At 36.9% G+C, this 13,073-nt stretch overlaps 1 protein-coding gene across 2 annotated transcripts in view; it reads right to left on the bottom strand.

Moving 5' to 3' along the window:
• Positions 1 to 6,214: 6,214 nt before the first annotated feature.
• btf3 (basic transcription factor 3) overlaps positions 6,215 to 13,073 on the bottom strand; it is a 9,113-nt gene continuing 2,254 nt past the window's right edge. For both annotated transcript variants that reach the window (XM_014016588.1, XM_014016589.1), the window contains exons 2-6: positions 9,458 to 9,526; positions 9,150 to 9,263; positions 8,857 to 9,058; positions 7,482 to 7,538; positions 6,215 to 6,650 (exon numbers count right to left, since the gene is read on the bottom strand). In XM_014016588.1, the coding sequence (XP_013872042.1) occupies positions 6,604 to 6,650; positions 7,482 to 7,538; positions 8,857 to 9,058; positions 9,150 to 9,263; positions 9,458 to 9,526 (489 nt within the window). In that variant the 3' untranslated portion in view covers positions 6,215 to 6,603. The remainder of the gene's footprint in view (positions 6,651 to 7,481; positions 7,539 to 8,856; positions 9,059 to 9,149; positions 9,264 to 9,457; positions 9,527 to 13,073) is intronic.

Below are 13,073 nucleotides of genomic sequence, written 5' to 3'. Positions count from 1 at the left end.
TATACTTCTCATTCAACCACAGTTAAATTCACTCTATCTAGGAGGCTCAGTTTATATGGATAGTTTTTATTTTTTACAACAACAAGCTGGAATGAAAACAGGCAAAAAAGAAATAAAAGTAACAATTTTCTACTTCTTGCCTTTTTTTAAAAATGTAAGGAGTAGAAAGTACAGATAATTGTGTGAAAGTGAAGTAAAAAGTAGGCTGAAAAATAATTATTCAAGTAAAGTACAGATACCCAAAAACTCGACTTAAGTACAGTAACAAAGTATTTGTACTTAGTTACTTTACAACTCTGATTATGTGTGACATTCCAGAGTTCAAAAGAGGACAAATTGTTGGTGCACGTCTTGCTGGTGCATCTGTGACCAAGACAGCAAGTCTTTGTCATGTATCAAGAGCCACAGTATCCAGGGTAATGTCAGCAGACCACCAAGAAGGACCAACCACATCCAACAGGATTAACTGTGGACGACACAGGAAGCTGTCTGAAAGGGATGTTCTGGTCTAAAACCAGGGGTCTCACTTTCATTGTCTAACCCCTGTAGTTTATGGCCAATGCTGGCTTTAAAGCAGCTTATTTTGAGACATAAATACATGGCTGTTCATTTAAGTTGCTCAGGATGCCTACAGTTACTCAATGACAGCTCAGGGGCGGGACACGTTTTAATATTTTTTTATTATTCCTGCTAATTTTAGAGGGGGAAGCCCTCAAGGGCTGGATGGAAGTCACCCTCAGGCCTTGAATTTGACACGACCTGTGGCACTGCTTCCTTCAGGGCAAAGGCATCACCTCCCTCTTTTTTTCAAGAAACAGAATGATTTTTTTCAACTGCAAGCAAGTAATTCATTAAACAGTACAAAGGTACCATAAGTTACTGAGAAATTCAAACCTATTACTGTATTTATTCATGTATAATACTAGAAATTTAACCCTAAAATTCATCCACAAAGTAGGGGGGTCGTATTATACACGGGTTATTGGTGATTAGATTTTTTATGCTTTTTAAGCTCAAAAATGATGATCGTATTATACATGAATAAAGACGGTATTTGTGTTTAATGTCATGTAAAGTTTGTGTATGTATGTTTCGCTGACAATGCTGCAAACCAATTTCTCTATGGGGACAAATAAAAGATATGTAAAGGAGTGTGGAGCCGCTGCTGCGCTGTGATTGGTGGAACATTGCTAGATGCTGACATCAGTAATGTGCGGCCTCTGCTTGTTCGGTTTCAGTTTCAAGCTGCAACTCTATCAGATCGCCACAATTTAATGGATTTTTTTATGAAAACCTATCCATAACTTTTTGAGTAATTGTATGAAAAGACGAACAAACATATCAACGCTAACAATTACATAACCTCCTTGGAGGTAAAAAAAATAATAATAACAAAAACAAAGAACAGAGAAAGATCCAGAGGTTGCTGTTTAGTACTGCATTGATTATTTTGGTGGTACTAAAGTTTGATTTCGTTTTTCACTAGTAAAACATGTCACGAAACCTTCTTTCTTTCACTATATACACAAAACTTCAAGTTCTCTTCTCAATACCCAAACACAGAGTTGTAAAGTAACTGAGTACAAATACTTCTTTACTGTACTTAAGAAGAATTTTTGGGTATCTGTACTTTGTGTAATAATTTTTCAGCCAACTTTTTACATTTTTACAGTTATCTGTACTTTCTACTTAGTACATTTTTAAAAAAGGTAAGAAGTAGAAAGTCGTTACTCCTATTTCATTACAGCTTGTTGTTAAAAATTATTATCCTCCTGGATCGAGMGAATTTAACTGTGGTTGGATGAGAAATATAAATATATATTATTCTGATCCTGTATTAGTTTGTACACAACCCATCACAGCTGCAAATAACACAAATTATGTCACACTCCAGCAGAACATAGCAGATATACTGTGACAGGTGTAGTGAATCCTAAATTTTTTTAACATTAACATTTTTATATGACAATGTAGCCATTTTGACCTTTAGAAAAACGTTTTTTGAGGGTCTCAACTCCCAATAAATGTCATTTTGAGAAGTGTAGCCACTCATTTATACTCAGTACTTTTAATACTTAAATAGATTTTGTGTCAGCAATTTACTTTTGATACTTAAGTACAAGATATATTAGATACTTTAAGACTTTTACTCAAGTAATATTCTTAGAGGAGACTTGAACTTTTACCATAGTAAATTTATGGTAAGATACTTGTACTTTTACTCAAGTATCAGTTTGTGGTATTTTATACAACACTGCCCAAACTTTCATTTCAAAATAGTAGCTTGTGTGCTGCAAAACTATAAATACAACATAAGTGATTCACTCTAGAACAAAAAAGCTGAAAACAATGTTCAGGGTGTGATGTCTTTTCATTATGGACCTACACAACAACCACTGGGCGGCATCACGTCATTGAACTAGGTTGGGCAAAGGGTTCCCTATGGGCCTGCTTTATGTGCCCCATTTGATGCTGGAGAACTCTGTGGTGGTCCAGCTGACATCGTTGATGGTCTCCAAGTTGGCAGTGTCAGTAATGACCCTCTCCTTGATTTCAGTCTGTGTTCTACTGATCTATAATAAAGGCTTTTTACAAAACTGGCAACCCTCCTGCCTCTTTCACCTCTAAAGAAACAAACGTGAATTTTCATGCATTCATAGGAAAATATAAATGCATATATTTTGCAATTTATTTGTACAACAGGGATGATGAGGTGAAACCTACTCCACTATACTGTGAATATTTATAGCTCAGGATTAAAGTACAGTAACATTGTGTTTTCTGAAGGACCAGATAATGAAGGCCACTGAGAACCTACTCAGGTTTGGAAGCTCTCTGTCCTGCTTCGGTCTTACACATGCCGTGGACAATGGCTCGATTGATAACTACAAGCCATGGCAAAAAGTATGGAATCACCAGTGTTGGATGAGCACTCATTCAGACATTTCATCCTGTAAAACAAACTCAGATCAAAAACATGATACAGTAATAAGGTCATTCCAAAGGTCAACTTGTTGGCTTTCAGGAACACTCAAAGAAATGAAGAGAAAACATTGTGGAAGTCAGTGAATGTTACTTTTATTGACCAAGCACAGGGAAAAAAGTATGGAATCACTCAATTCTGAGGAAAAAAGTATGGAATCATGAAAAACATAAACAAAAGACCATTCAAAATACATCACTAGTAGAAGTTTCACAATCCTCTCTTTTGTTTCAGAGACATTTCTCTTGTTGGAGCCATGGTTCTTGCCACTCCACTTGGTCCAGCAGCCCTCCAGGGTGTCATGACTGCAGGTGTTTTTAACTGCAGACTAACCAGCAGATCTAATCTGAGGCAGGTGTCCATTTAGGGAAAGGAACCTGACTGGGTGTGTCCTTATGTTCTACCTCCAGTTTGAGTGATTCTATACTTTTTCCCTCAGAATCGAGTGATTCCATATTTTTTCTGTGCTTGGTCAATAAAAGTAACATTCACTGACTTCCACAATGTTTTCTCTTCATTTCTTTGAGTGTTCCTGAAAGKCAACAAGTTGRACTTTGGAATGACCTTATTATTGTATCATGTTTTTGATCTGAGTTTGTTTTACAGAATGAAATGTCTGAATGAGTGCTCATCCAACTCTGGTGATTCCGTACTTTTTGCCAGGGGCTGTATTACTCTCATCTCATCTGCAATGAGTATGTCGTCGTCTCTCTCTCTCCCTCTGAATAAACTCTTCCTCTGTCCATTTTGTTGGTTTGAAACCTTCAGCAAGCTGTGCAGTCTGAACTGGCCTTTAGGATGATCACATCATTTGCTACAAGTGTCTTCAAGTTTTAGTTTTTTATTGAATTAAACCAGGCATGTTTCCTGTGGTTAAGTATTTCTGATGCTGTAGTCGAATTTTGCTTCACGAGCTTTAATGTGAGTTTGAATAGTTTTCTTTTCCAACTTGTTTTAACAAAATACGTTGAATTATGAGGAAAGGCATATGGAGTTTTGTGAATTGTATCTTTGTGTGAAATGTTTAAAATTTTAATGTTAAAGGAACTGGTCGTTTTTGGTTCAGAGCCTATGGTTTTGTTCACTCAAAAGTGAAAAACTAGAGAATGTTTCTATTGTATTATGTTGTGTGCCTGAGTCTAAGAGAATTTAAAAGGATTTTATTAAGCTGATCTTTAAAATATAAACAAACACATTGATGTGGATGTAATACTACTGGCACATATTTTGCAGTGCATTGTATGGAAGAGCATTGCATTCACCTAATAAAAAATGTTTGACTCCTGATCTCATAATTACGAGATCCTGATCTCATAATTACGAGAAAAGATGTCATAATCATGAATATCTCATAATTATTAGATAAGATGTCATAATTATGAGATCAGGATCTCATAATTATGAGATGTCATAATTACGAGAAAAGATCTCATAATTATGAGATCTCATAATTACGAGATCAGGATCACATTATGAGATAAGACGTCATAATTACGAGAAAAGTTCTTAAAATTATGAGATGTCATAATTACGAAATCAGGATCTCATAATGAGATGTCATAATTACGAGAAAAGATCTCATAATTGAGAGATCTCATAATTATGAGATAAGATGTCATAATTACGAGATCAGGATCTCATAATTATGAGAAACTCATAATTATGAGATCTTATCTCATAATTACGAGAAAAGATCTCATAATTACGAGATGTCATAATTACAAGATCCTGATATCATTATGAGATGTCATAATTATGAGATCCTGATATCATAATTACGATATTAAAGAGGGTCAGCTGATTTACACAGCACTATCACATTTTATATGCTTTTACTCCCTCTTAGGTATTAAATATTGGGCAATATTAGGTTTACTTAATGTGGATGGTGTTGTATCTATTATTGTGGGTTTATTAATCAATCCACCTGCACATCGGTTAGTTTTCTGTTCAATTCAGCTTCGGCACAAACATAACAGTCATTTCGCTTGTAGTGGTGCTTCCGGTGTCAGCAAATGGATATTTCAAAATAAGAGTCCGATTCAATTCAGTCCGAACACAACATAACAGAGATGGTGTGATGTTGTATGGATAATAGTATGTCGACACTACGCAGGTATCTTCCTTGCGGTTATTCAAGCGAAAAGCCCACTCTGACATACTGGAAGTCACTGACTTCCTGCAGTACGGGATGCTACGGCTGTTAGCTAATGCATCTGAAATGCCTAAATTATGTCCTGTATGTACACAAAGAGCACATACATCCTCCTGTTTCAACCCTGGGTCACAACTTTAACTCTGGTGAATTAACATTATACAGCTTGTTCTGGGCACTCGTGTGTTCGGCATCACACACATATACGTCCAGGACCATTACCTGCTCAAAATCCACAGGAAATAAGGATCTCGTAATTTTGACATATCTCATAATTATGAGATCCTGATCTCGTGATTATGACATCTCGTAATTATGAGATAAGATCTCGTAATTTTGATAAAATCTCATAAATTTGAAATTGGATCTCGTATTTATGAGATAAGATCTCGTATTTATGAGATAAGATCTCGTATTTATGAGATAAGATCTCGTAATTTTGAGATAAAATCTCGTAATTTTGAGATAAGATCTCGTAATTATGAGATAAGATCACGTAATTATGAGATAAGTTCTCGTAATTATGAGATAAAATCTCGTAATTATGAGATAAGATCTCGTAATTATGAGATAAGATCTCGTAATTATGAGGTAAGATCTTGTAATTTTGAGATAAGATCTCGTAATTTTGAGATAAAATCTCGTAATTATAAGATCTCGTAATTATGAGATAAGATCTCGTAATTTTGAGATAAAATCTCGTAATTATGAGACATAATCTTGTAATTATGAGATAAGATCTCGTAATTTTGAGATAAGACCTCGTAATTATGAGATCTTTTCTCGAAATTTTGAGATCAGGAGTCCTAATTTTTTTTATTTGGTGAATGCAATGCTCTTCCGTAGTATTGGCTTCTTAGCCTAATAACAAAAACATTTTTTTAGTCTCAAAGCTCCAAATATTTGTAGTTTTCTGCAGTTTGTTAAATGTAATTTCCTGTTTCATGTGATCATCAATTAATAATCTTTTGTCCGACATTTTTAAGTTTTTAACAAAGCACCCTGAATGACAAAACAGGTAAAAAAATCATTCATGGTTTTATATTTACTGAAACTCTCGGTAAAAAAGGCATCTATATTTTCTCAACAGTAGCAAAGGTTTATTCCAGACATGGGAGGGTTTAGAGGCCACAGAGTTCAGTTTCAGTAACAGAAGAAACAGATGTACAGCTGAACACCACATTTTACACCCAATCTAACTGCACAGAATGAGCACAACAAGCACCTGATGGCAAACAGGTGGAATGAGTTTTACATATTGCAACCCCAGTTTTCAGACAGACATTCTACTAAATTACATTAAAAAACAACTATTTGTTGTAATGTTCTCAGGTGTTGCACATATTACAGAAAAGTTGTTGTTTTAGGGATCTCAGGTTATTTATTATCACTTTCCACCTTTCAAACAGATTTGACATTTTGTGCCCCACGTGGTCCTGTCAGGTTCTGACATCCTCCGTTTCTTCTAGTTGGCCTCATCCTTGGATGCTTCATCAAAATTCTCCACCAGATCTGAAAGAACAAAGGACCGAGCTGTAAACTGACCCAGTGGGAGAGAAAAGTTACACGGATCACTCTCAGAGGTGCCAGAGCACGAATCAGGAAAAGTGTGTTTATCTGAAATAGGACACTTTATGTAACGGTCTCCTAACTGGTGTACACACAGCAATGTGTTCGACTTATGAGGTACCTCACATCTACTGAAACCAGCTGTGAAAATTATGGAGAAGAGCATCAAATGGTTGGTTTGACTACTTGATGAAATGTGAGAAATCTGCTTGTCCAAGTCCTGTCTCAGAGGGTCGGGGGTTAAAACGGAAACAAGTCAAAAGGTCTGGGTAAACATGTTCCCTTCAGAGGGAGAACAAAAGCAAATTGAACTCTTGTAACAACATGATGACGATGGCCGTTAACCCCTGAGCCATAAACTGCTCCAACTGCTGAACAAAAATGTAATTATTTGTAGCATCGCTGAGAGAAGTCTTGGGAAAAGCTGACATTTTTCTAATGGCAACCGCATGTGTTCGCTCCGTTTCCTCCAGGAAGAAAAGCAAACTGAACTGCACGATTTCATAAACACTGAACATGAGATTCAAATAAAAACTATGTTGTACCATCAGAAACAACAGATGAAGTCTATGTGACCTGTCTGACAAGCCACACCTAAACTTTATAACAGAAAAAAGAATCAAATGAGACCAGAAAGGCAGTGAGATGCCACTTAGCCTGATTCAGTCTTCGAAATGTGAAAGTTGTAATTTTAGACGAAAAAAATAAAACAAAAATAAAAAATAGCTGCGCACGGACATGTTCTTTAAACACGAGAAGCATTTTGGCTCTCACCTGGAACGTCATCATCTTCCTCTTCCACTGCTGCAATCGGTGCTTTTCCATCTGCAGCTATAAGGAAAGAAAACTAAATTACATTTTGTGTTTCTTTTAAAAAACTTTGAAGATAAAATGTTTTGATCAACAGCAGCCAACAAGTTATCTGTGGTGATGTGTTTAAAAGTTATTTATTTTTAAGGGAAGAGCGGACTGAGACTGATCCTGTTCTTCATTCAGCTGTGGAAATAAATGGTTTGTGGAAAACAATCAGTAACACTCTACGCCGTCAAGGATTAAAATCCTGCAGTGCACGCAAGGTGGCCTTCCTCAAGCCAACGCATGTCAAAGCCCGTCTGATGTTTGCAAATGACCATCTGAATGATCCAGAGGAGGAATGGGAGAAGGTCATGTGGTCRGATGAGACAAAAARANAACMTTTTGGTTTAAACTCCACTCGTCATGTTTGGAGGAAGAAGAATGATGAGTACAACCCCAAGAACACCATCCCAACCGTGAAGCATGGCGGTGGAAACATCATTCTTTGGGGATGCTTTTCTGCAAAGGGGACAGGACGACTGCACCATATTGTGGGAAGGATGGATGGGGCCATGTATGGTGAGATGTTGGTCAACAACCTCCTTCCCTCAGTAAGAGCACTGAAGATGGGTCGTGGCTGGGTCTTCCAGCATGATAACGACCCAAAACACACAGCCAGGGCAACTAAAGAGTGGCTCCGTAGGAAACATCTTAAGGTCCTGGAGTGGCCTAGCCAGTCTCCAGACCTGAATCCAATAGAAAATCTTTGGAGGGAGCTTAAAGTCCATGTGGCCCAGCGACAGCCCCCAAACCTGAAGGCTCTGGAGGAGATCTGTATGGAGGAGTGGGCCAAAATCCCTGCTGCAGTGTGTGCAAACCTGGTCAAGAACTACAGGAAACSTCTGATCTCTGTAACTGCAAACAAAGGTTTCTGTACCAAATATTAAGTTTCATTTTTCTGGTGTATCAAATACTTATTTCACACAATAAAATGGAAATTAATTATTTAAAAACCATACACTGTATGTATCGTATCGCCACATTCTTGCCAATACACAGCCCTACTGATGAGTCTTTATAGATTGATCTGTACATGTTAGCTTTGTAGAGAGGTAATAAAGTGATGTGTGAATGGGTAAATGATTGAAGTGTGAAGTGCTTTGAGTATCCTAGTTGGATAGAAAGGTACTACACAAGTAGTCTATTTACCATCCATGCCCAATGTTTTTCAAAGTGACCAGTCTGAACAGTCATGTCTCATTTCATCACAGTCTTATAACTGAGGTAGGGGCATACAGATCTACATATGGATATAACACGTTAAACAACCCTACTAGAGGCTGAGCATACAGACCCTGTTTGGGGAGGGCCTCAGCGAGTCTCCTCAGGCTCGTCAGGCTGTCGGCTCCCAGCTGGTTCAGGATACCAGGCAGCATCTCGGTCAACTGCTTGGTCTCAGCGTGGCCGGTGATGGTGAAGGTGTTGGCTGCCAGGGAGGCCTGCACTTTGGGGTTGTTGAAGTGGATGACTGTTCCTTGATTCGTGAACATGTTAACCTGGAGCAGGACAAGTCCTTACAAAATTAGCAACACAAACCCAAACATCACCGGAGCAGATTCACCTGCAGGACGGATCTATGAAGCTGACCTCTTCGATACCGGAGATGTTATTAACGCCGAGTTTCTTTAAGGAGAACTGAAGTTTCTTGTCGTCTGCGGTTGCTGTTCTGTGTACGACCTTCTTCTTTCTGCGAGCACTTCCCTGCGAGAGTAAAAAAAATAAAAAACTTTTCTGTGTAAACCTACAGATCTCTTCCTAATGACACAAGGAGTTTTTTATGGTTTACAGGAGATTTGTGTGTGTGTGTGTGGGTTACATCATGCTAAATATTCACATATCTTCATGTATGGAGAAAGTTGTGTGAAATTCAAATTTTAACTTGTTGCATTAATTACCTTTCCGCCGATGCGGACTTGCGCTTGTAGTTTTGCAAGTTTCTCTTGATTCATAATTGCTTCTTTCATCTGGAAAAAAAAAATCTTGTATATGAAACATTGTCAGAGTCACATGTGCAGGTTTGATCCTGGAAAACGCCTGACAAAAGCTGAGAATGTTTCAATGCGGTTAAAACTAATTCAGGGAGGTACTAGGGTTGGGCATTACCATTTCTTGTGCAATTAATCGTCAGAAAAACATTAATTGATTATTTTTTTGGCACTTGACGATTAATACGATTAATTCCACCAGGCAGACTGACTGGAGATTTCCCTGGTCGGTCCGCTCGGTGCTCCTCTACGCTTCAAACATGACGAACATTAAAAAAAAAAAAATTATTTATCTATCAACACAATTTAAAATTTGACGTACAGCCCGAAGTCTGTAATTTCGACAATTTGTAACAGATTTTTATGAAGAGCAAATATTTCCCACTAAATTGGTCATGGGACCAGGACATAAAGGTGTCCAGAGACTCCAGGGYATTAATCGTCAAATTAATCGTCACCGGCTAAAAACCACAATTAATCGTGATTAATTTTTTTGCCAATACCGCCCAACCCTAGCGAGGTACAACTGCTGCGTGATGCAGAAACTTCAACACAAACATCATGATGCTAAAGACTTTAATTCAATAACAAAACCTAGGGGTGCACGACAGTTATCGGCCCGATATCAGGGAATCATGACATCATACTTATCAGTCCGATATCATAACAATCAGAACCGATAATATATGTACATGTTTGCCAGCGCGGCGATGAGAATGTGTGTTTATTTTTATCCTTTTTGGTCAAGCTGCTTTCCGTCCGACGCGACCCGAGCAACGTTCAAGTTGCGTCGGAATAAACAACTTTCTCACTAGAAAAATAATGAGAATACTCCGTGCTGAAAAACAACCAGTCATTTTAAGAGTTATTAATATTATTTTACCAATTAACGCTGTATGTTAAACACAAACTTTATAATTATAAACATCGAAACAACTACCCACAATCTGAGAACATGTAATGTTCGTTACTTGAACGCAGCACAGAGTCCGTCTGCTAAAATGCTAACAACAACAAGCTAGCATTCAAGAACTCGTCGGACTTTTGACAAATCTAATAAAATTGCCAGAGATGACGCAGATCTCAAGATCTTTAACGTTGGAAATGATGACACCAGCCGTTCACCCTCGCTAAAGACCGAAGCTTTTATCTCCTTTAGGGCTGCACCAATTAATCGATTAATCAACAACTAATCGATTATTAAAATAATCGATGACTAATTTAATAATCGATTAATCGTTTTCTTTTATTTTTTTTGTTCTTTACTTTATTTTTCTCTCCAAACTGCTTTGACACCTTCCACTGCCACATCTGCCTTTCTGTCCTTGACACACATGCACAGTAGTGGTGACTGGGGTAGGCCGTGGACGTCACAAGTAGGGCTGCACCGATTGGTTGAAATAATCGATGACGTCGATTATGTAAATTTGTCGACGCAGATTTTATATTATCGATTCTCTGTATTACATAACCACCAGGTGAATGTTGATGCAGTTCCATTTTGTTACCTAAATGCTTCATTGCGACCGTATTGTCATAAGAGTGGTGAGTTTTCCATGAAAATATTACAATTACAATAATATTACAATTACAGAAAATATTACAATATTAAAGAACTGTTCTTGTTAATTTGATGAAAACATTTTAAACATCCAGTGCACTCACATTAGAATAACTTTTAGATTTGTTGTTAGAATAATCGATTAATCGAAAAAATAATCGTTAGATTAATCGATTAGAAAATAATCGTTTGGTACAGCACTAACCTCCTTGTTAACCACGGTTTACCACGCCGAGCTGCTGCTAACTGTGTGTGTCTTCCTGTAAGTACGATGCGGTCGTAATGCATTCACACTTTGATTGACAGGTTATCATTTCTGCACTATTATCTCAGAAGCACTGTTTCAGGTAGAAAATAAATGTTTGAAATCATACTAATAATGATAAAAACAAATGTAAGTTGAATCTAACTTGTGTTCTTAGTGCATTATCTGTTTTGAACTTGTGGAATGACTTTTTCTCTTTTGTTTAAATCTGAGATCAGTGTTAAAGGTCTTTTTATAATTAATGTGCCTTATTTAAAAAAAATGGTCATTTGAGAAATTGATTTGTTTGATATATTTTAAGAAATGTTTGCTAAGAGTTTACTTCAAATGGTATAATTTACGGTGTCACTTGGTTTTGGTGATTATTATTTATGTTATGATCTTACCCATTTCTGACTAGTTTTATCTCCTGGCATGTTTTCGGTTATCAGTATCGGTTCTTAAAATGACTTATCGTGCATCCCTAATAAAACCCTTGAAAAATTACTAACATAACAAACGGCAACGGTTTGCAGACAGTGGAGGCAACACATCTTACATGATCAGGTACTATGCTATCTTGAAATGAACGCACTAACTTTAGCATTAGACATTAGTGAAACATGTCACTGTGCTGCTGTGTGGCATATTGTGTCGGCCACAACTTAAATGCAAAATTATTTTGGAGTTGCTGGATTGTGTTTTTGATAAGTTTTAAGATAAAGGTGATAAAACTGAATGCCTCTGTAGCTTTAGTCGAGCCGCTCTTTAGCCGAACGTGCTTTTCATAAACGTGTTGTGATTTCTGCCATTTCCGTGTGCGTGTATAATCTTGTTAAAAACCCCTTTGAAATTTAAAACACAATAAAACTCCAAACATCACTTCAATAAAAAGACTTGTCATGTAGTATACACTGATTTGTCATAACTAATAAAGCAGTGGGAAAGTAGTTATCGTATTCTAAGTATAAATGCACAAGTAAATAAAATTTCAGCATAACAGCTTTGATTTAGAGCTAAAATGTTGCTGTGAAAGTTTTGCCTGAGGTTATCAGAGTCATTATCTCACACCTAATCTCAGCAAAACTGTTTCATGATTTTTTTTTGCTGTTACTTAAATATGCTTTCACACTGGAATTTATTTATAATCTAACTTATTTAACTTTGTTGCACAAATTAAGAGGGTGTAAGAGAACAATAAATGTTGAGGGTCTCCGTTTAGAATAAGCAGATATTTTATTAACTCACATTTTTATCTGAATCTATTTGTCGTCATCAGATTTTGATAATTAACAAATTAGGACTGAAATCCTAATTTAATCCCAAGTATTGAGAGGAAATCAAAGCTCTGTTTGCTAAAACACCACAGGTTGTTTTAAACTACATGATTAGGGCTGCAACAAACAATTATTTTTATAATCGATAACCGATTATTTATTCGATTAGTCGACTAATCAGATCATACGTTAATTGAATATTAAACATTCAGTTTATCGCACCAGTATACAGCTGCTATTATATAACCATGGTTAGAGTTTAGCTATATGCTAACTAAAAATAATAGCTGTGGAAGGTAAGTTCTGCTCTGCAGATATTACACAGGTTTCTCTTTCATTTTCTTAAAATGATCCCACACTTTGAGCTCTGTTGTCAGGTAGCCATGATACCAGAGCCTGTCTGTATAATGTCTTGGACAGAAAGGCAGACGTGGCAGTGGAAGG

The sequence above is a fragment of the Austrofundulus limnaeus genome, unplaced genomic scaffold (assembly GCF_001266775.1).
Source record: "Austrofundulus limnaeus strain Quisiro unplaced genomic scaffold, Austrofundulus_limnaeus-1.0 Scaffold148, whole genome shotgun sequence".
NCBI lineage: Eukaryota > Metazoa > Chordata > Actinopteri > Cyprinodontiformes > Rivulidae > Austrofundulus > Austrofundulus limnaeus.
The sequence above is the reverse complement of the archived record's forward strand: the minus strand, read 5'-3'. Positions and strand labels throughout refer to the sequence as shown.